At 38.3% G+C, this 25,052-nt stretch overlaps 1 protein-coding gene across 1 annotated transcript in view; it reads left to right on the top strand.

Moving 5' to 3' along the window:
* The first annotated feature begins 408 nt into the window (after window positions 1-408).
* The window catches only part of itfg1 (integrin alpha FG-GAP repeat containing 1), a 126,062-nt gene continuing 101,418 nt past the window's right edge, over window positions 409-25,052 (top strand). Inside the window, exons 1-6 of the mRNA XM_026378215.1 lie at window positions 409-645; window positions 964-1,048; window positions 1,285-1,415; window positions 1,640-1,697; window positions 3,071-3,148; window positions 3,263-3,357. Of these exons, the coding sequence (XP_026234000.1) occupies window positions 468-645; window positions 964-1,048; window positions 1,285-1,415; window positions 1,640-1,697; window positions 3,071-3,148; window positions 3,263-3,357 (625 nt within the window). The 5' untranslated portion in view covers window positions 409-467. The remainder of the gene's footprint in view (window positions 646-963; window positions 1,049-1,284; window positions 1,416-1,639; window positions 1,698-3,070; window positions 3,149-3,262; window positions 3,358-25,052) is intronic.

The raw sequence follows: 25,052 nt of genomic DNA, 5'->3' as shown, positions 1-25,052 counted from the left end.
AGTCCGTGGACGTTTAGTAAACATTTATTTACTGTTTTATATCATTTTAATTTGTAAGTAATACGGATTGGTTCCTTTAATGTCTTTCATTTTGCTAACAGTCCAGCTTCGTATATGGTTTTTCGTTTATTCTGAAGGTGAACTTCCTTCTTTTCCGACTTAGCTCTAGCTAACCCTCTTTAGCTTGTTACAGCTGTCAGCTGTCAAACCATCCGAGAGCACGACACTAACGTGAAATGGGAAATGCCACCAGCGCATTGTTTACCCACATTTCAGTGTTTAAGGTCAATTGCTGTCAGAAAAGAAATTAAAAATAGCACAGCATATTTCCAAAATTTAGAATTTATATTTACCACATTGCGTCATTTAGTTAAAAAAAAATGCTACCGTTATTTGACTCTGACGTAAAGCAGTGTGCCGTATTCCAGGAAGTGTTGTTGTGAGGAAGTATTGCTACTAGCAGAAGGATGAGGATATTTACATTTAGTATTTTGGCATTTTTGTTACATTTACTGGGACATTACAAAACATTTGCTCTTCAGGATGTAACGACCGACCTTTTCGGTGCCGAAAACTATGGGACGGTGGCAGCGTTTGGAGATTTTAACTCGGATAAACAGACTGACATTTTCATTATCAGAAAACGTATGTTATTGTTATTCTTCTCCACTTTGCTCTGTGTTATTATTTTTCCGCTTGGCAAATTACAGTGAAATGTATACGAATAAACTGTAAATTAGATGTGTCAGGATAATATTTGTACCAATACGAAAAGTCACCGCTAATAATTCAAGAATTTACGTTATTTATAGGGTGTTTATCTAACGCAACGTTAGCGTTAATGGTTTACAGATCCCTTATATTGTCATTTAGAAAACGACTTAACGACAGTGGTGGATATTAACGTTAACTAAGGAAACGTAAAGTCATTTATCTTGTGTCATGTCCTTCTCACTGTTTCAGAGTCTGAGCTTTTGATATTCCTGGCTGACTCGAAAGCTCCTTACTTCAAGCCCAAAGTTCACATCCCTAAAGACATTTTACCAAGGTAATAATGTGACTGCTGTTTAACTTTGCTCCACTTCTCCCACACTCCTTTATCTCTAAATACTGAGGAGGTCTCTTACATTTCAAGGTGGTTATGTTTACACTTGAGGAGTGAATGTTTAAATAAGCAAAGCAAATGTGAGAGCACCATGTCCAGATGTCATAGCAATTCAATTCAAATTCAAAAACACTTCACGTGTCCCCAGGGGATAAGAAACAATGTCCTTCATGTTTCAGTAAAGACATCATCACCAGCGTGGTTCCAGGAGACTTTGATGGAGACTCTCAGATGGATGTCCTTTTTACTTTGTCACCGAACCTCAAGGATACAACTGTTTTGATCTTCTGGGGGAACAACCAGACATTAGGTACAGCTGCAATTGGGAATGATTGCTGAGGATGCAATTTTTTAGCAGATATACTGTACTATATGTGCAACAAGGGTATTCTCTGACATTTCTAATGGATTCGGTACATTGTCTGTTTTAGAGGACCCTTGTTTGCTGCATACAGGAATAAAGAAAGAAATATGTACTATGTTTTTGGTGAGATTAAGAATTACTCATTTAATACATTTGTTTACCTTCTACAGAAACTGGTGGTTTCCTCAAACTGAACAAGACCTTTGCAGATCAGCCTCTTGTTATGGAGTAAGTATTAATCTTAATTGTATTATCATAAGCATCTAGTGAATACAGGAAGCTTACTCATTGTTATTTTCAAAGAGGTAGGAATACAGAGCAAGGTACTAGGCAGTTCACATCATATTTAAAGCCCCCAGGACACCTGGAAGCGCAACTAAGTCTATGTCAAAAAGATAACTAGAATACTCTCTGACAAAATTAAATACTGTGTTCATTATACAAAAGGGGAACCCGTACATTGCATAGTGAAAAGTAAGATCTATAATAAACAATAGTGGTTAATACATTCATTATCTGGTTGTGCAGCTAAGTTTTCCTGAATAGATCACCACTCTGTCGCAGGGCACATATAGAAAGATAATGCTCACATTGACACCTAAGGGATAATTAAGAATCAGCCATTAATCTAACCAGATTATGAGAAGAAGCTATAGAGAATCCAGAAGATCGAAGAGCGAGGAGAACACACAACTCCACCCACAAAGGTCCGAGCCAGTTTGTGGGTTTGAACCCAGGATATTGCACTGATAATCTGACTTTATGTAGTTAATACAATTATATAAAGAAGTTACATAACCTTTTTTTTTTTTAAGAGAACAAGAGAATCAACTACAATGTAGACCTTTGCCAGCAGACAATCTTGTGATAAAAGGGGTATTGCTAAGTTTGTACAGTACATACAATATTGTACATCATGTTGTACAGTATATGTATGTAGGCCAATAAATGGGTTTACATAACTAGAAGCTAACAACATTGAAATTGAGAATGTCTTTTGTGCCACCTAGATGAGCCCAACATCTAGGAAAAAATTTGAAAATCTAAAAGTCTATGAAATGTAGGCACAGGTTCATATGCAAGTTTATCAATTTAAAGGTTAAAGAGGATAACTAAGAGAACCCTTTTGATGGCTTATGTTTGTATCTTTTTATGAAAAAACATGGTCACATTGCTATGTGTGTCCAGCCTCTTGACTGCAAGCGATTACTACTTGAACTTTCTATGTGAAGTGGGCCTGCGTGGGTTTCTGTTTCTTCCCACAACTCAAACATATGCATTTAGATAATTGGCGACTCTAAATTTCCTGTAGACCTGAACATGAGCATGAATCACTCTGTACCCCACCTTTTGCCAATTGACAGCTGGGATTGGCTCCAGTATACCCATTTTTTTAATCCCAAATTGATGTGGACAACACATTTGAAACACCTCAGTACAGTCAATGCAAAAAAACTAAATATGACAAGAAAGTATGTTTATTGCTGAACTGTATGGCCGAAGCATTAGTTTAACAAGATGTATCTGAAGAATTAACTCTGTGTACATCTTAATAATGTATGTTGATTCATTTTTGATGAACGAAAAAAATCTTTCCACAGTTTTAATGGTGACATGATCCCTGATGTTTTTGGAGTTACTGATTCATCATCTACTGAAGTCTGTTATCTCACCAATAGGTAATATAAATCTATTTGCACTCACTTCTATTACCTATTCCTCCATATGTATATTTGTCCATATTTGATTCAATACAGAGTTTGTTTTTAACTCCAGTTTTGCTTTGTGTTTAGGATTCCTGTATGGAGGAATGCCCTGAGTTCAGCTGTTAGCATGCGTATCCCTCACTCAAATGCTTTCATCAACCTCAACAAGGACTTCAATGCTGGTGAGTCTTTGATGTGAAAGTAATCCCAACCATTAGAAACAAATGTAAATTGCTTTGGACTTTCCATAATACTTTTCATGGAAGCTACACTCAACACCATGCATCACTATAATCAAATCTGTGTGTATATTTTGAAACACTTTTTTTAAATTAAGCAAACCCTCTTACTTTACTTACTGATTTTAAAAGCTTAGTAAATTTGTTGAAAGGAAATTAGCTAGCAGGAGGGGTCATATTCAGTTTTTCGTATTTTTATGTTACATAAATACTTTTGTGCTTTTTTTGTTTTCATCGCTTACACCCACAAGTATGCCACCACGCCCACCCTCTCAGGTTAACTAACACAGCATTGCTTATGGCTAACGCTAGTTTGAGTGTTTATGAAAGGATCAATATGTCTCTCGGAAATGCCAGAGGAGTTAAAGAAAGGTTATAATATGTGTTGTCACTTTTACAACTTGAAAACCATATAATTGTGTATCAGTGGAATAAAGGAAAAATATAAACCCTAAAGTAACTTAAATTACACAATGTCTTCTATGGAGTGATATGCCCTTTTTTTTTTTCCTGATTGTTTTTTTTTTAATATTTTTGCCAAACATGTCTGCTCTAAAAAGCTATAACACCATGAGGTCTCAAGTGTAATCTGCTATTTCAAACTGTACAACTTGAAGCTGCAACACTATTGAATAATGGGATATATTGTATGCTTTAATGTCCTGTTGTACAGCTTTAGGGCAGTTCCACCAGTTCTAAACTTTGAATGTGCCTTTATCCACAGTCACAGGTGCAATCACAGCCACACATCTGTAATAACTTAGTAGTTGGATATCTGTAGCTGGATGGATACACATGCATTCCCCTTGTAGAAGTTAAAGCTGTATTTTTTACAGTGCCATTTCAGGGCACTGTAATGTTTGGGACACATAGCCTCACAGGTGTTTGAAGTCGCTCAGGTGTGTTTAACTGCCTACTGCCTATATTAGAGAGCTCTCAGCACCTTTTCTTTAGCCTATTGACGTCTTTGGAAGCTGTTCCTGCTGTCTAAAATCAGAAGGTGTGCCATTGAAAATCAAAGAAGCCACAATTTATCAAACAGCTGCTTTACAATCAAAACACAGACTTACAGAGGAAATATAACTTAACTGTTGAAGTTACAGTAAACTACAGTCATCAGTCTTTTTTTGCTGCTAAACACATAACTTAAAATGAAAACTCATGTAATTCGATTCTTTTGATAAATCTGAGTAATTTCACAGAAGACGTTTACCCTATTTTCTAATGCTACTTGGTGCCTGCTTAGACCTGTGCCGACCTCTTTTCTTTTAGCAAAAATGATGGAATGGTGCAATTGTGAACTTTGTGAAGTTCACATCACTTCCTAAAGTGTATTGCACAAAGTTTTCCAGGGGAAAGTCAGAGAACCAGTAAAAAGAAAAAAATCAAAACATACATCTAATGCCATCAATTTTCAAGTTGACTAAGAGAGAGTGGAATAGCCATTTTCTTCACCAGTGAATGGAGAAATCACCCCGTTCTTGTTTTACAGCATCTCACTCATGTCCTTCTGCCCACAAAGTGAATCGCTGTCACTTAGACTTATGGGAGGATTTTTCCCCCCTTCTCTGGAAACTAATCCTCATGTTTAAGGTAATCAGAGAGGATTTAGTCATGTCATATTCACTGCAGGTATTTTTTTGTGTCTACTGGGTTTTTTTCACAGGGCTATCACATTTTAACCGGAGAAGATTTTAAATTCATATTTAATCTGTTTAGAGATTAAGTCAATAAACTGGCAGTTTAGTGGCAGACATAGAGAAGTCCTGGTAGCACTAGTTTGGTGTTTTGGGCCTCCTTTTATTACCTGCCTGCGTGTCAGCTGTCTTCTTTCACTCTTTTGATAAGCTGCACACAGCCCATCTCTGCTGTAGGAATCAGCTCTTACATCCTTTCCCCTGTCCATACAGGCACAAGCCCATATAGATAGCAATCATTAAATGCTTGTGACTTCTTAAGTGTGTTCAGCTGCGTTCAGTTTGCTGTGGGTGAATGTGCAGGAACAAAAGAGTGTAAGGAGCAGAACCAGTAGAGAGAAGAAAAAAAAACACTGTACATCTGGTGAATGTCAGACTCTTTGGCTGCCACCGTCTGTGGGGTCATGCAGATGGAGGGAGAGAGAGAGAAGAGGAAAGGCAAGGCAGGAAGTGATAGAAAAATAAAGCTGAGTCTGGGAGGATGAATAGTTTGAAAGAAATGGAGCACAGCTCAGCTCACTGTCTGCTGTGACCACCTGCTCCTCTAAGCAGCACCGGCTGGAGCATCACTGTGTGGCTTAAGCAGGGAAAGAGTGAGTTTTGAAGGCAATCTGGGTGCTGCTTTTTAGCCAGTTTAAGAAAAATTAGACTTGAAAGCTTGTGCTGATAAGGATGAGCTGAGCAGTTAATAAGCTATATAATATTTTCACTATATCTTAAATAACTATGGGTATAATAGTATCAGATTGCAGCAAATCTAGTAGTTTTGTGTCTAATAACATGTACCCAGCATATTTTCACAGCATTGAGAAAGAAAACCCTGCACATCACATGATAACCATTCGCTACCCACTCTGTCAGCGATGCAAATTCTAGCATATGCTCTTTATTGTGTGTATTTGCATTTATCATTTACCTTCTGGGTTTGTAGTCTTCCAGTCTTTATTATTGTTATTATTTCTTTGTCATTGTGTTTTTGCAGAAGTTTAACAAAGGTTATCTGAGGCACCTCTAGCCACATCATTTGTAGCTCATAGCAATTAAAGATGCCGTTAAAATATGTAATACTAATGACTAATACAATCACAGCATGAAAGCACATTAATCTTAATTTGTCTTAATTAAGACACACAAGTTGAGTAACTGTGGGAAGTGGAGCACTTACTTCCCACTTGCACTTACTTAAGTGCATAAATAGAGAAAAAGTTACTTGAAAACAGCTCTCATAAAGTATGTTGTAGGTACATGTCAGACACAACATTTCTATGTAATAATACTCACATAATACTTAGTTCACTGATGGTCCTTCAGCTAATATCAAGTTCATGAGGAATACATCTTGAAAAGGTAATCTAAATGGATCTATTAATCAACAGTCAAAAAGTCTAGTAACACATTAAACCAGAAGTTAGTAAAAGAAAGACTAGTCATTCATATTTCTAATGTAAAGTCAGTTAATTGGAGAGACATCCAAAAGTAAGACAACCTATTACTTATTATTTGGAGCAAGATTTGTTGCAAAGCCTTAAGTATCCCTGCTCTGACCTACCACTACAGTAATACAGTGAGGAATTTTATTAGTGTGGTCCAAAGAGGATGAGGTCTGTTTCAGGGCCATGTCAGGACTCCAATCTCAGTCCAGTGTCATAGCTGTAAACAGTCCCACGGTAGTGCATTGGCTGACCTCACTACATCAGCCCTGCCAACGAAAGAAAGTCTGGAATTGTTTCCTGGCTGGTGTCAGGGCCTCATTTAGCCCTCTTATTGGACTCCCCAGCAAACCAACCTGGCGGCGACATGCTGCATATGGCTTGTAATCTATTTTGCTACTATCAGCCTCCTCCAGCCAGTGTCTCAAACAGCAGCGCATTCACAACAGGCTTGCATTCATGCTTTTTTTTTTTTTACTTCATTTCCAAGGTATTTTTATCTGTCCTCACGCATGTAGGGATTTCAGTTTTCTTTTAAAGATGTTGTGTCTTTTCCACCTCATTTTATGACTTTTGCACTTAAGTCAGTAATATATAAACCGTGTAGGACTAAGGGTTGTAAGGTGAGGCAAGAAAGAAAAAACGTAAAATATCACGTACATTGAAGAGAAGCTCGGGAGAACATTTCCTCTTAGAGAGTAAACCATGCTGTCATGTTGGCTCTCAAGCTGTGGCCATGAACAAGTTTTATTTTGCTATCTTTGCACCGCAAAAGCAAATATGTCATTAAGCATTGAGCTACTTTTCACAACAGTGACAACTAATTAGCAGGAAAACAGCCAGCCGCTCCAGCTTTACATAATAGACGGCTGATGCGAGCAGGTGTTTTCACTAACCCACAAAGCTTCTGTAATCATGGGAGCCAAATGACCACACATGATGTGTCCTCATGTCCTGAATAGATATTCACACATATTACATCAGTCTGTGGTACAGGATCACACCAGCCTGCAAGGGCCATATCAATTTGTGTCAATTCAAAATAAGAACGGCTAGGCAAGAAGCTATCCAGAGGATGATAAGAGGTTGTTTGAAGGAAAAGGTAGTAATTGCAAAGTAATTATAGATGCCATTTTGGGTAAAACCTGCACAAAGACAGCAATACTGGCATAAGGATTCATTGCTAGGCAACAAGCATTGTAATGGTTTGTACAGCATCCAATTAAACTAGCTCTGTGTTGAAGTAGCTTGTTGATTGCCTGACTAAGAATACGGTGGTGGTGGAGCAGGGTGGAGGACAGATTTGCCACTTAACAGGGTGGCCAAGAAGAGGAATTGATTATTCAGGGATTAAGTTTACATTTGGCAGAATGAGGCATTTTTAATAACCATTTCAGGACGCTATCAGAGTGAGAGAGATATTCACCCTGTGTGAAAGTGTATTGTATGAGTTATTCAAATAATAGAAATGACCATAATAATAATAGCAACAATAATTTAGATAACAATATTGTTTTATTACTCCCCTTACTCTATAGGAACATATTAAATTTATTTTATATTTGCAGTCCTTTTAAACTGAGCATTCACATACTTTGTAAGTCTAGTTTAGAGTTAAAGTGAGTGATAGTCTACAATCAAAATGAGTGCTTCTACAATCAGGCTTTTAGATTAAACCCAGTTCAACAGACTTGAATGATAGTGTCTGTATTCTGTGATGATTCCTATTAATGGTTTAGAGAGAAAATCTTGATGACCTGACCTAAAATACTTAAAACTGACAACAATGGGACAATGTTTTTACAAATTCCACATTGTCACAAATTAAGCCACTTGGGCAGGGTTTTTGGGAAGCTTAGTTTTCAGTGGAGACAGACACTGCTATAGTGAGGGCACAAAGCAGTATAAATTTAGGCTTATTTTCAAGTATAGAAACAACTGTCTTTTCGGTTTACACAGTCCAAAACAGAAAAGAACATGTGAGCAGCGCTAAACTCTTGGTAAATACAGGGAAGCCTACATCTTCATTAACACATCAGTTGCATTTGTCGACTGTTGTCGTCATGTTCTGATTTCCCCATTTTATAAAGATTAGGACTGAGCTCACAGGCATTTCAAGATCTCATGGTGCAATGCGCCAGCCCTTTGAGGTGTGTCATTTGTAACATCTCCGCCTCCAGGAAAGCTGGCGCAACGTCAAATGGGCAAAGGAGACGTTGTCTCTATTTAGGTAAGCATGGGTGTTTCAGCAGATAAATGAATAATAGGAATAAATGAAGCAAAGCATTTCCTCTCTGAGATGCACAGCCTAAGGTTATACTGTCTCCCCATGTTCTGTCCCAAAATAAGTTCCCTGTCTAGAAAAAAACTGCATGGACATGGGACTAGGCCCTAAATATTGATCTGAGGCACAAGCTACACCAAAGTATTTTTGATTACTAAATAATGATGAATATCCCCTCCAGAATAAATGGAAAGACAAGGCCATATAAAACACCTTCAGAGTCTAATTAAACAAGTTTTAAGTGCACACAAATATAATAATAATGATGGATGATGGGAGGACCCCATTTCGTTTTGATTGAAATATAATGAAAATTTCCATCAGTGGCCATGTCATTTGTAAAACACCCTTCTCTGCTACTCAGTAAATGGATCCTGATCACTTTAATGATTTCTTCCATTTACTCTAGTCTTGTTGCCAACAGTAGTAACATGCTGCATACTAGATGAACTGGCAAGATTTGGTGCTGATATTCCTGGTTCCCAGGAGATTGCTATTTTGACGACTAAATTAATAAAATATGGTATACCTGTTAAACGTGAACTTGTTGCATTATGAGCATGTTCCTGTACTGACATTAGCAATTACCTCTAATATAAAGCTGCTGCCATGTGTTTACTTAATAGATAAGAGCAATGTAAGATATTATAGAAGGAACACTGTGGAAGGAATTTCAGGATTTTGGATTAGAGGTTTCTTGTTATGTATCTTTCACCTTAGGAATACATGTGCATTTTTATGTTTTTATTACAGGCAAAACTACAGTTTGTTTCATGTACTATCATGCCAGTCTGCTATTTTTTGTTTTCATATTTGTATATTGTTCTTTTTTTGTAACAACAACGTTCATTTGTAATAGTCCCTTGTAAATTCAATTAGTTTACCCACAGAGTCACAAATAGACACACAGTATCTATGTATTCAGTGCAAATACAATTCACGTACTAAACTGATCCATGGAATGAGCTTTTCTACGCTTGCTAGAGTTGTTCTGTGAGCAGTTTCTATTTACACACATTCACATATGCACCATAAAAAACAGTTGTGAGCAAAATAGGATGGAAAGTGTGTGTGTGTGTGTGTGTGGATGAGAGGGTTTGGCCATAATCCTCCCCATAGCTACTCTGCAACTGCGTTGTTCCCTGTAATGGTTTTAGGAGATTATTTCTTCTGGGAATAGCATTGCTACATTTGGCGCTGGTGTTTTTTGCCTGGTTTTGTGAATGAGCCATTTTGATAGACCAGGGTGGACGTCACACAGTGTGGAGTAGGGCTACATATTGGCTTAGAAGGATTTATACTGTAAAGCTTTTCACTTTGTTCCTGGCCTGAATTCTGTGTTTTATCTGAGCCTATGTGTATGTGTTATGTGTTTGGTGGATATGTGGACATCAGAACTAACTAAGGGTGTAAGGTACTGTGAGCTATAGTCAGTGTGCACAGGGGCATATTTGCATGTGTGGTAGTATTGGCTGTGTATAGTCATACTCCAGCCAGCCATAACATTATCACCACCTAATGATTTTAATATTGTGGTGGGCAGGGGTCAGCATGGACACTCTGACCAGTCTGCATCTACACAGCCTCATTTGCCATGCTCTATGATGCACTGTGTTTTCTGACACCTATCAATCATACCGAACCCTGTCCACCAAAACATTAATACACTGTGTGCACAACTGGGTATCTCGACCATATAATCATTTTATGCAGGACTCAAACTCAACTCCCAAACCTACTGCCTGTTCTTAGCATTGTTACGGGAAAAAGTCTGCATCTTTCAAGAAAACTATGATTTTGATGTAGGACAGTGCTCCGTCACATGCATCAAAGTATTCCACTGTGTGGCTAGTCAGTAAAAGCCTTAAAGATGAAAGGATAATGACATGGCCCCCGTCCTCACCTGACCTAAACCCTATTGAGAACTTGTGGGCCCTTCTTAAATGGGAAATTTACAGGGAAGGAAAACAGTACACCTCTCTAACCAGTGTCTGAGAGGCTGTGGTTGCTGCTGCACAAAAAGTTGATTGTCAACAGATCAAGAAACTGACAGACTCTATGAATTGAAGGATTATTACTGTTATTGAAAGAAGGGTGGCTAAATTGATCACTGATTTTTTTTTTTACATGTTAGAAATTTAACATAACCCTTAAATATTCAGGTTTGAGAACATTTTGGATTGACCGAGAGCACTGTATTTGTTCAATAATAAAAATAATCCTCAAAAATACAACTTGCCTAACAATTGTGGACACAGTGTATGAACATGTGGTGTTAATGTTGTGGCTGGTTACAAAGTATGAATGTAGTTGACATGACATTAATAGACGGCATTCATTCTTTATTGAAAGTGTTGTGACAGAGTTGCCCAGACAGCCATGTTGTCGCCTCTGGGAAAAGAAATCTCTGAAAAAGAAAAGCATCTTTGAAGAGAATCTTTCAACCCTTTCAGCATCTATCAGACATTTTAACTGAGGCTGAAAAATTGACATTGTCATATTTCACTGCATTAACAAGTGAAGTGTATGTGATGGCACAGCTTACCCTGACTGTTCTCTTTCAGCTGACAAGGTAGCAGTACAAATGTATTTTTTAAAGGTTTTCTTCTGCTCCTTCTTTCGACACTATTGTAAATCGTCTTTGTGGGCTTTGGGCAAGTTTGGAAAAGCTCGTTTCACAGTCGGCTGGTTCCTTGCTAGCAGAGGGACAGGGCCACATATCAATAGAGGTGGCCACTGAAGATTTGGCTCCAACCGTACACAGTCCGCTCCATTCCACACCTCTAAAAGGGACACTCTGACATTGTGCATTTCACTATACATTTTGAGAAACATTCTGAAAAGATTCTAGTCATGGGAAGGAAAATTACAAACACTGAATCAATAGTTTTTCAGTAATACAGAGGTTATAAATGCTTTTATATGTGCCCTTGCAGTTGTAATGACTGTTTTAACTGTCTGAGCAAATAACTGTGACTCTTCAGAATGCTGTTTTAACTTAAATCATATAAGATTGGTACCACGTCCATTTAAACATATGGGAATTGGTTTTATTTTTTAAATTGCTAAAACGGTTTTACTGATTACTTTTTAGCTTTGCATGGATTAATTCTGTTATTTTAGAGCACATATTATATCCTGAGGTCTTCAGTGAGATTCCTCTGAGCTATTTCTCGTAGCTATTCCTGTAATTGTGAAAGGTCAAAGATTATCATGACATGATGTTTGGCACCACATCTTAATCATAAGGTCAGCTTATGTGTTGAGAATGTACTGTACTCCTACACCTAACTAATCCTTTAACCTTTAAGGTGCCACCATTTAAATGTACACTATAATCCATAAAATAGGTAGAAACTCATATATCCTCACATTTAAACAAAATGTTTAAGCCTCATTCACCTTCTAAAGATCCTTAAAGATAATTTGGAACAATGGATAAAATTGCTAGTGTCAATACTAGGTTGTATCTGCACTTCTAACATACAAAATATACTCTCCTTTGTTGCCATGACTCCTGTTTTACCACCCTGGAGGTGAGACACCTCTTTAAACTCTGCAGTTTACGTTTAAGTTTCTTTTTGGGGGAAAAATGCTCTCAATTTAAAATATTTACCTTTAAAAGTTTATTGGTAGGTATTACATTTACTTTATGACCTCTCACGCCACCAATGCACCACAAGTGGAACTGTACAAGCCACACAAGTCTATGCTGTTTAGATATAGAAGAGATGTAAGCAACCTGCTGAAAACAATTAATTAAATTCAATTTTATTTGTATAACGCCAATACCAACAGAAGTCGTCTCAAGGCACTTTAAGGTTTAAGACCTTACAAAGTATAATTGTATACCTTAATTATATAAAAACCCAACACTTCCATTTGAGCAAGCATTAGACAACAGTGGAGAGGAAAAAGTCCCTTTAGAGGAATAAAACCTCCAGCAGAACCAGGCTCAGGGTGGGCGGCCATCTGCCTCAACCGGTTGGGGTGAGTGGAAAGAGGAGAGAGAGAAAAGAAAAGCAGGCAACAAAAAACAACAACAAGCCGGAAAAATACTGGGCAGGTGGGTAGGGCCAGTAACTGCACACCAGAGAGATACAACTCCAAGGCCAAGTACACCTGCAGAAAATTACAGAGAGAGGGAGGAAGCACAACTACAGGGGAGAGAAGATACAAAGTTAATGACATGCAATGAATGGATAGAGGAGAGGAGAGAGGAGAGGAGCTCAATGTATCAGTAGAGGTCCCCCAGCAGACTACACTATAGCAGCATAAATAAGAGATGGTTGATGGAGACACCTGAGCCATCTCTAACTATACGCTTTCTTAAAAAAAAAAGCAACGTTTTAGGTCTAGTCTTAAATGTAGAGAGGATCTGAACTGGGAGCTTGTTCCACAGGAGAGGAACAGGGCTAAAGGCTCTGCCTCCCATTCTACATGTGGAAACTCTAGGAACCACAAGTATACCTGCACTCTGGAGTGTTCTGCTGGGAAAATATGAATCTATGAGGTCTAAGATAAGATGGAGCTTAATTATTAAGTGCTTTATATGTGAGGAGAAGGATTTTAAACTCTGGAGAGAAGCTAGGTAGGAGAAATATGATTTCAGATTAACTGGAGGCCTTTTAAGGAGTTAATGGGACATCCTATCAATAGTCAATTACAATAATCCAGTCTGGAAGTAACAAATGCATGGATTAGGTTGTCAGCTTCAGCAGTTCTAGAGATTTTTAGGACCAAACAAAATATAAATCTATCATGGTCAATAAAAGTTGGCGACTTTGACAAAAACATTTAAAAAAAAAAGCCTCATTAATGTCAAAGTGAAAACAGGTTTCTACAAAGTAATGTCAAATAAATAAAAATATATAAGGTGAAATCAATGTTTGCATTAATATTCTCCCCCTTCAGGTCAGTATTTATTACATGCACCTTTGGCTGCAATCACAGCATGGATAGGTCTCAGTTAGGTTTGCACATCTGGACGCTGAAATTTTATGCCATTTTTCTTTGCAAAACTGCTTAAGCTCTGTCAGGTTGCCTGGGGATTGGCTGTGATTGAAGTCTGGGCTTTGACTTGGCCACTCCAGAACATTCACCTTGTTGTCTGTAAACCTTTTCTGTGTAGCTTTCGCTGTATGCTTTGGGGCATTGTCTTGCAGGAAAACAAATTCTCTCCCAAGCCGTAGTTGTCTTGCCGACTGAATAAGATTGTCCTCCAGCATTATCCTGTATTTTGCTGCATTCATCTTAACCTCTACCTTAACAAGCCTTCCAGGGCCGGCTGCCAAGAAGTATCCCCAGCACCATTTTGGTCTCATCATACCAAAGAACCCTCTTCCACTGGACCATGGGTCTTTCACATGCCTATTGGCGAACTTAATTTGTGATTTAAGATGAGAGGCTTTCTCCTTGCCACTCTCCAATAAAGCTTTGCCTGGTGAAGAACACGTACAACGGTTGTTGTATGCACAGTCTTTCCTATTTCAGTTGCTGAAGCTTGCTCCCTCAGAGTCGTCATCTGTGTGTTAGTGGCCCCTCTCACTGGTCTCCACCTTGCACGGGCTCTCAGTTTGTGTGGACGGCCTGTTCTAGGCAGATTTTTTGTACCATATTCCTATCATTTCTTGATTATGGATTTCACTGAATTCTGGGGCATGTTAAGTTCCCTGGAGATTTTTATGCTTTTCAGTGACCTGTTCTCTGGGTAGCTGGTTCTTGTTCTTCTTCTTCTTCTTTTGTCTTCATGGTGTAATGGTAGCCAGGAATACTGAATAACCAGTGACTGAACCTTCCAGACACAAGTTTCTTTATACTGCCATCAATTGAGGCGCATTCACTGCACTTAGGTGATCTCCATTTCCCTAATTGTGGGACTACTGGCACCAGATATTTAGACCTCTGTTGGATCACATCAGTCATTTTAAAGGGGGTGACTATTAATGTAAACACTGATTTCCCTCCTACATATTTTTATTTATTTGACATTACTTGACATGACATTAGAAACCTGTTTTCACTTTGACAATCTGAATTTTTTTTTGGCAAAGTTGGCAACTTTCATTGACCATGACCATGATTTATAATGTCAATAAAAATATAAAACATCCAAGGGGGTGAATACTTTTTTAGGCACTGTATAGAGTAAAAAAAACAGTTCATGCACTGAATCCTGTGGAACTCTGTAACCATAACCTATCAGGGGGCAATAACCAACATGTGAGACCTATACAGTTGTGGCAAGGCCAAGACATTCATACTCATAAAACAAAGGTACACTAAACTTGACTATAGCCACTTTGTATATATACATGTACTGTGTATAAAGGTGCTGTCAAGGATAGCGTTGTTCACATCTTTCATATAACTCATATTACAGCTCAGGAACAGTCCCTATTTTTTTTATAATAGTAAATGCTCTTGCTGTCCACTTGCAGTGGTTGATTATTTTCACGCCTTCTGGCTTTCCTCACCTTTTCAATCATCCTGGCTGGAGGTCATGAGCAGATCCTAGTAGTCAGCATATTGCTCAACTAAAAAAACAGAGCTAAACCTTTCTGTCATGCACCAGCTTGACTTGTTAATGGAAAACTGTACCCTAGAAGGACTCACAGCAATCTCGCAGGACACACTTCATCCATCTGTTCTCTATTCATTCTGTACCACAGGAGCTGATTCCTCAATAGCCCCAATCACCAGCTTTCAGCTTAAGTGTGTAGCTCTGGCCAATTTTCTCTTTGTAACACAGTATACTTGTAATAGTCTACTTTATAAAACAGTCATCTGCCATTTTTCTTTGCTTTTACTGTATATATGTGTTGTTTTACTAATATTGTGTTGTAATATGTGGGTACTGTGTGTTTTCTTTTCTTTTCTTTTTTTTTTTTTTGTCCATTCGGGTTGAGTTATTGGTTAGCTTGTCAGTATGTCAATAAAAGAGTTATAGCAATGCCCATATTAACAACCAACTATCACACGTTGCATGATTACTACCGGAGGTAGCTTTAAAGATATAGCTTAGTGAACAGCAGTTTGTTTATTTTTTGTGTGTTTGTGCCAATCTTGTATTGGTTTGTATACACTGTAAGTTTCCTTTTCCTAGCAATGAAACAAGCAACAGCTATCAGTAGATCCTGAAGTTCTGCATATTTTCAGTATAACCTTATGACTGTGTGTTTCCCTGCTCTCTCCAATTGTTTGCCTCTTATACTGGAGGCAAAGTATCTGTATCACTTGTGACAGCAGTGACATTTACTTCAGAATGGCAAAAGCTGAGGCATGGATCAACCGAGGGATAGAGACAGAGGGAGCAAATCGATGCAAACAGACGAACACAGAGGGCTTGACTGATAGGTTACAGGATGGCTTATAGCAGGACTATGGACAAATATACACAGGAGACACAAACACACAAGTACAGGCACACACACTTTCATCCTTCTCATTTTGCCTCATTACTGTCAGAATCATTCAGACTCACACACACTCAACAATAACAACTCAAACACACACAAAGTGGACATTTGTCCTCCAACCCCAGTAAACAGAACAGTAAGATCAGTCACCACGGGGGCCTTACTTAAGCCCATTTCCCCGGCAACCCTGAGAGGATGGAGCATTCAACTGTGTGTGTATGTGTGCGCCTGAATCTTTGACAGCCAACAGGGGATAGGAGTCACAGCTTGTTTGCTGAGTAACATGCTAACAAATAACCTGTTCAGAGGCATTAGAGATATGAAGAAGAGGGAGGATCAGCTCTGTGTCGATAAGTTTCTTTCTATTACTGTATTAAACAACTCTTGGCTACTTATTTTTCTCTTTCCCCTCCTTTCTGTTTGTTTCTTTAACATCTTTTCCTGCTCTGCCTCCATCCCCTTATGTTGCACTCACATTCTATGCCAACATTTTACTTTATGCTGTCCTGCCAACACACATACACAACCCTAATGGCTTGCAGCATGGTGATGATGAGTGAGGTGACAGTACACATGCACAAACACACACAGCATATCAGACACTAATGCAGCAGCCACGGTGCTGGCTGTCAGATCCACTCTGCACTACGGCCTGGATAGACCACCACTGCTGCTGCAAGGCCTTTTACAGGTACAAGGGTGGGGGTGTAACACTGCTACTGCTTTATTTGTTGTCACTGGCCTCAGATCACCTTTCTAGACTTAAGAAAGGCTGGACAGGGACTGAATATTGTAGTGTGTAGGAAATGAAGAAAGTTTCAGGCAGAAACAAGTAATACTACGTCTCCCTCAGCATTTTTTTCCCTCCTCGTTTTCACTTTTTCTCATATATTCGAACCAGACTTTAAGATGTGCATTGTTTGTTCACATAAACAGTCATGTATCACTTCCCTTTTTGCATGTTTTCCTGCATTGCAAATGTTTTTTCAGACCGAATAATTGTGACTTTTTTAACCAATCATAATCAGTAATGACAAGGTGAAAAGGAATTCTGATTACATTGCATGATATTCATGGCACTTTAATGCATTTTTTTTACGTTAGAAATCAATAAAGCTTATTTTACAAAAATATACACCTTTAATCTTGTACTTTGTAGAATCAGCAGCAAAAACAGTTATAGGTCTTCTAGGGTAAGCCCCTCTGCATGTTTCTCACGGCTGAATTTAGCCAATTTGTCCCATTCTTCTGACAGATTCTGTCTGAACTGCCATCTCTAGGTCTCTCCACAGATGTTTAAATCTAGGGACTTTCGCTAAAGGGTCAAAGATGGAAAGATCTGCAGGTTCTGCTGTCTGCTTTAAAATTTGAGAGGACATTCGTCTACTATTATCGTACTGTATAAAGACTGTGAAAATACAGTATGTGTACACCGCAGCAGAGTGTGATGCACTGCGTGTTGAGACACAGTTCTTTCGATATTATCGTAAAAAAAATTTTTGTCAGCCACAGTTTGTTTAGACTGGACTCAGTAACATTAATTGCCCTTTCACATCAGTGTAGTTTTGTGTTGATCGTCCATCAGACAATTATTGATAGCTACTCACCACTGCTGACTGGGAGCACCCCACAAGCTATTTCAAAGGTGCTCTGACCCAGTTGTCTGGCCATAACAATTGGGCCCTTAGTAAAATTTCCCAGTTGCCTGCCCATTTTTCCCACAGCCAACACAGGAATCTCATATATCTCAGAACTTGATGTGTCATCATTAGGAGATAATAAACATTATTTGGGTTTTCTGGGCACGTTTCACAGTATTTTAGCTCATCTGTGTCTGAATGGAATATTTTGACCTGACTTTACTTTTAAATCAGTACAGAGGCCTTACACAGTCCTGACAGCTCCATAAAAGCACACAATTGCTTTTAATGAGTGCTCATTGGAAGCTTGCAAGCACAAGCTTGCAGCCTAAAATGCTAATTTTAGTGAACGGTAATGAGGCTCACTTTTGCCACAGTGCTGAATCAAAGGACATGTGGAAGAGATTGTGTGGTTGGGTTATGGTGTAGTGTGTTGCACGTGACAATAGAGGTTTCTCTATGGAGGAGAATTAAAAGATACTTGGAAGAATAGGCATTTTCAGTTTGACTTAGATTGCACAAGTTCGAGGAAAGTGAATTATAAAAAGTTAAGAGAAAGAAATGGTTAAATTGTTAAATCTCCCATTATTATTAAGTTGAACTCCTGGATTTTCTTCCTGATTACGTACTGTATAGCTTAAAAATGCATTTTAATTAGCTTGTTTCAAGTTACAGACCTATGACTGTTCTCAGCCTCTGAGTCACTGCACCTCTTGATCCACTGCAGTGATGCCACTGACCTGGGTTTCAGAGTAAGGCAGATAAGGGGATATGTGTGTAGGGAGTTAGAGACCGACGAAGGAAGGTGATAGTAAGACAATGCAAGGAGATGGTATAGGCTCCCGCCTGCCTGTCTGTCTGTTCTCCTCAGTGTCAGAGTTCTCCTCCTCTGCTGAGGCTTAGTACCTGCCTAGCATCACCCTATCTGTTTATACAGAGGCTAATAGGAAGCCTGGTCTTTATCCCCACACTGAGGCTCAACATAATGGAATAGAGAGACATAATGCTGCTCGAGTCAAACAGGCAGCGGCGGCCTTTAAATTGCCTCCAATCCCCGTAACAAATCTGATGGAGAGGCTATGAATAACTCAAAGATCGCTCACCTTCTCTTCTCTTCTCTTCTCTTCTCTTCTCTTCTCTTCTCTTCTCTTCTCTTCTCTTCTCTTCCCTCCACATCTTCTTTTCCCTCCACCTCTTCTCTTCCACAGCAGTCTAAACCTAAGTATCAACTAGGATTAACTCACTTTACTTCACGTTTTTTAATTAGGAAGTGCACACTCACATTTACTGGCCTCATCTATTGTGTGTCCTGCTGCTTTCCAAATTGATCAAGACAGTCCTAAACAGATGTCACATATTTGCAGCAAAACCAATTGTCATTAAAAAAAAAAGTGTTAATTGTTAATTAATTTAGTAAATTTGCTAGGCTACAACAACAACAACAAATATTTTCAATGTTTTCACTGACCAGTTTAATTGTGGTTGTTTTTATTATCTCAAGTAAATTAAGTCAAGTCAGTCAAATAAACGTTCTGTGAAAATACTGTAACCTTTTTTACCTGTCTTGTCTTGTCTTGTTATTAATTAACCTGATAATGTTGTAATCATACTGGCTAATCATTACTTGAATATTTTTAAGATTTAAGATTCAAAAAACTTTATTAATCCCAGAGGGAAATTGTTTTGTTGTTACAGTTGCTCTCAACTCATATAGAAAGAAAGGGAACCACAACCAGAAAGGATCCATACCAACACAATATACAAAATATGTGAGATGGATGAAAATAGATGAATGAAAATGGGTCAATAATTATATTTCAGGGTGGAATAACAGCAGTTATATGACAAGAAATTGTCGGTTACCCTACCCCTTAAGGAGGGGGGAGTAATTGTAAAGATTGACGGCCACAGGTAGAAAGGATCTCCTGTGGTGTTCTGTGGAGCACTTAATGTTGATCAGTCTTTGTCTGAACATGCTCCTCTGTCCAGGCAACACGCTGTGTAGTGGGTGGGAGGGATTGTCCAGGATTTAGTGGAGTTAGGAAAGAAAGTACATCTGGCTCTGAGCCTTCTTGTACAGTGCTGATGAGTTCTTAGTCCAGCCCAGTTTGTTGTCCAAGTACACTCCCAGGTATTTGTACTCAGATACGACCTCCACCCCCTTCCCCCTGTATGGAGAGAGGGGTGACAGGAATCCCAGATTTCCTGAAGTCCATTATTCGCTCCTTTGTTTTACTGATGATTAGTCCACGCCAGTTTTATATTGCTATATAACTTTTTTGTGTGTGTTGCAGATGTAAATTTGTATTGCATTTTAGAATAAGTCAATTTTTTTGCAAATGGGTTTCGCACATTATCTTCCAGCAGTGGTTTAGAACAGGGCTGTGGAAAATGCCTAAAATGTTTATTTCAGGGTTTTGATTTTCAATTAGAATTTTTTTTAATTATTATGATTTTTTAGCTGAATGCTACACTGGATGATGTCACAATAACAAGGTTTAGTGTGGAACTTACTAGTTACAGTTTAGTTTAGTATTTCTATGTACATTTGTATGTTTTTATGCCAATATGCATCCAACAAACAATACTTTCTTTCCACTTTCTGTCCATAGCAAGCCTAAATGTGACCTAATCAAAGCAACACTGAGCAAATAAAACGCATGCTGATATTAGTCCCAACAGGGACCTACAGTGCATCACAAATTACAGTTTACCTTGTTTTGCTGTTTGCTTTAATATACTTGAGCTGTGGCAGTTGTTGCTCTCAACACCCTGTTATTAGCAACAGACACACTTGCAATTATTCTGTTAGTCTGAAAGGACTGCCTGATTGTAGATGATTGGCTGAAACACAACCCGATGACAAAGGAATTGACATGCAGATGCACACACAGATATTTAAATAATGTGCTGAAATCAGCCATGCGCTGTGGAGGCGGGCATGTGTGTGTGTTTATTCAGGCTGCTCATCATGTACTTGCTCATGTGGGTGTGACAGTGTGCTTTTTGAAGTATAATTTGTAGGAAAGAAACAATTTATGAAAGCAGAAAAATCTGAGAGTGTCAGAGTGGGGGAACGCAGGAGAAATAATCAAGTGATTATATTTTGCCTCTCTTGCAATTAAAGGCTTAGCATGCTTTTATTTGTAGTGATTTGTTTGGTAAGCCTGTTTTGTGTGTTCAGATGCACCCTGAAAACTGGATGGCCTTAGGATCTGGAATATGTATCTAACTTTCTCTAAGTCTCTTCTGCCCTGTGTTTTTCGATACCTACCACAGCCCCTGCTCCAGCCTTCACAGTTTGCATGTCTTTAATTATCCGGCGACATGACATACCACTTAGAGCTCTAAATCCCTGTTGCTGTTATGCAACCCCGCCCTCCCACACAAACACATTTATATACCTCAATTATGTATGCATCTTTCCTAAGTGGTGGAGTATGACAGCTCTATTAGCTTATGCTTTGAATATGTGTATGCGCTCATAGTGCAGAGAGCTAGATCAGTGCTGTTATTTAATCATTTTGAGCTTGGATGTCTATAGAGTACTTCTTGTTAATCAAAAGGTGATAAATAGAACTGTGTATGACATAGCATTCAGAATCAAAGCAATAGATGCACAAAGTAGTAGAAGATTGAGTCTGTAGCAGTGCTGTATTCCCAGGCTGTGATATGTCATTGCAAGTTCTTATGTGATTCTCTAGATGAAATTACAGGTAGGAGCATGATAAACATCACCAAATGCATTTTTGAGAGCAGTTGCCTCCCACATAGACACACGTTTACCAAAGACATGAAAGGATACTTAACAATCTAGACAAAAAGCACAGAGTGAGTTACTGAGCAAAGAGTTTAAAATGGAATACTATGCAGACCATTTATAAGGAAGAAAAATACAACCATATGTTGTCTAAACATATCTCTTTTATCTATTTGTATGAGAACATTGTGTTGAGTGATCAAAAAGACACTGTTCAAAAAGAGCTTTGCCTAAGGATTTCAGAGTGTTGAGCACTTTGAGAATTAGCTACAGATAGCTACAGAAATCACATACTTTCAGAATAATCAATACAATTTTAGGTTCAAACCAAATTGACAGTAGTGGCCAAATAAAGCTAAAAAGGGTGCTACCGTTAATGAAATGTAATTCCTCTCAAGAGACTGATAGCAATTTTGTTGTTCTAATGGCAGTGAGGGTAGAAAATTAATCAGAGGAAAATGTTGGAAGATATAATCAGGCTGCCAGTATGTTTTGATTTTCAATAATGGAAGAATCTCATTTTCAGCTGAAAAAACAAACATGATTTTTTTAAAATACTTAAATACGATACGATAATCACATCATGTCAATGATATAACCTAAAGTTTATGTAAATAATCTGGGACATGGACTCCAGATTCATAGTTCAAGTAATTTAATTACTTGTTAAACTTAAAGGATAATTACAGTTTATTTCCACTCTGTGTGTTTCCCATAAATGTGTCTACTCCGGCTCTATTGGGCATGCTAACCTCGCTGTATGTTTTGGGGGAGAATTTATACAAAACAGTTTGTATCTGGGAAATCCTACAGCATCCTCTTACAGCTTTCCAAATAAACATCATATTTACATAAATGATTTCAATAATCAGAGGCTATTAGAAAGTAAACACAGAATTTAGACACCTGGAGTAGCCTTTATGCTGTGGATGTCAAACTGGTTACCAGATCAGAACATGGCACCTATACATTCTCAATGAAAGTTGCCTGAAAAATCCAGCCTTGAAAGTTAGTACTACACTACACACTACCAACCTCCTCCAGTTACACCTCTTGGCACCCCACATGCATGAATGGGATTAAGTAAAAAAAAAAAAAAACCTGCGGCTCTTCTTGACTTTCTTTGAAAATAGTCAAATCACCGGATTTGGGATGCTCAGAAAAATGTATTCACTATTTTCTAGCCGTTTCTTTTGTAAAGCTTCTCTATGGGAAAAGGGTTCTTTAGGCCAGTGTTTGTCATGTCATGGTCATTTTTATTCACATGTACCAGTGTTTGTCATGCAGAATCTATAGTACTGCAGTATACCCCCTATGGCACAATTGCTTTACTGTCCATTGCTGATCATGGTAACTTTGTCCAAACTTAAAATTATTTACATGCAGGGCAACTTGACCTGACTGCTCTGCATAATATTACTTAGGCATGTGATATTCTGTTTATTTTTAGATATCTTTACCTGGAGCTCCTCATCCTATATGAGGTTATAGCTCATAGTATTGGTACATTCTGGAGGACTGAAAATAATCTGCAAAAGAACTGGAAAGAACAACAGACATAAATATGAATGTAGCAATGGGTTTCACTTAGAGAAGTGCACAAATTTAAAACAAAAACTGAATTGCAAAAATGAAATCAGTGCACCAGTGCAATAAAATTTAAGTACAGTACTTAATTACACAAAGGAGTTTCACTTAGGATCTATTCTCCTATCTCTGTTTCTGTTCTGTTTGATTCCTCTCTGCTTTGTTTTGTTTTGTTCTGTTCCTTTATATAATATCTCTTTTAAGTTAAATGGGTCCCTAAAAGGCCCTCAGTGGCCAAGTAAAAGTCCCTGGAACAGTAAAACTGTGTTAAAGTGAGTGATGGTGGCACCAGTTAGGTTTATATTGCTACCTAGCAGCTCTTTATGACACTGTGTAGAATACTTTCTGGCAGGGACCATGAGCATGATTGAAGGAAGAGTGAAGATAGACATTGCTTTAACATTACCTTATTGCACGCTTTACAAAATACAAAATAGTCCTTTTCTGTGTGTGCATATTGCTCTTGATGCATTCCTTAAATGCATTTCCTCTTCAGAACAAATCAGAGAGCAGGGTCATGTGTGGTGTGGTGCAATGTTCAAAGAGAAAGCAGATGGAAGTTTAGTGTCCTGCTCAAGGGCACTTTACACTTTCAAGTCGTCACTTTACACTTTCAGCACACTGCCTGACAGTGGTGAGAATCAAACCAGAAAAGGGAACTGCAGAGTAGCTTAAAGCCGAACTGGCATTTACCTACTAAAAACTAAATATTAGAGAAGAGAGTTCTACATACGTAACATGAACTTAAAAGAAAAAAAGAGAGAAAATGCACCAACAGCGAGAATGTTAAGTGTTTACAAGATGACTATCTCTCTGTGCATCTCTCTGCTCTTCCGTCTACCCCATGCCTTTCTCACTGACACATTGCCATCGCGCCTAATCAGCCAATCGCGGCTGGATTCTGTCTAAGAGGCCTGATTGGCTGATTAACCAAGCTCATCAACACACCACCCGGTGCGAATGCACACACGGTTAAACAGGCAAGCACACACTCACAATGTGCAAATTACTGAGTGAGCCGTGTAGTGTGTGCGTGCTCACATATGCATAATCTGTGCATACATTTGTTATCTTCATTGCATTTGTACAAAAGTTTCGTGTCTGTGTGGGCAACATGTTTGCAAGTTTTAACAAATTAAAAGTTAAAACTGAACAATTCTGCCACCTTAAGAATCTTAAAAGCGGTCTACGTTTGCAGTTGAGCTTATTATTTCAGATTTTATTTCAGACTGCTTGAGTGTGGGTGGGGGTTGGGTTGGTTGAAAATGACAAGCTTCTTTTATATTAACAGCTGTTGTTGGATTTACATAAATAACCATCATCGTTTCCTGTAAATAAATACAAAGGCACAATGTCTCACAATTTTCACAATGAAAATAACGGATATGAAATATAATTGTCATAGTGCCTGGCAATTCAATCATTCCCATATCTGTAATCTGTATCTGGTAATAGTTTGTATGTTGTTGATCAGGAGGATTTACCATAGTGGAAAGTACAAATACAGGGATTTTGGAAAGCACAAATGCACAAAATCTTGCTTTTCATAATTGTGCATAACTCAGGCTCATGTAAGCGGGATGTTCCTGAGAGTAAAGCTCTTCTTGAGAAATCACTTTCTCTCAGCTTAGTTTTTCTTCAGTTCAGGTGACGACAGCTGTGGAATCCAGAGATAATATTTCAGAACACATCATAAAAGAACAAGGGCTGGTTTAGATTGGTACTCTCAAAGAGGAACGCTTCTCACTTAAAACAGTGCTTGACATTACTAATTCTGTAAAAGTGTTTTTTTTTTAACTGGCTGTATTGGCAGGAGTGACCA

Source organism: Anabas testudineus, chromosome 3, assembly GCF_900324465.2.
Source record: "Anabas testudineus chromosome 3, fAnaTes1.2, whole genome shotgun sequence".
NCBI classification, from domain to species: Eukaryota; Metazoa; Chordata; class Actinopteri; order Anabantiformes; family Anabantidae; genus Anabas; species Anabas testudineus.
This window is presented reverse-complemented; position numbering and strand designations above follow the sequence as displayed.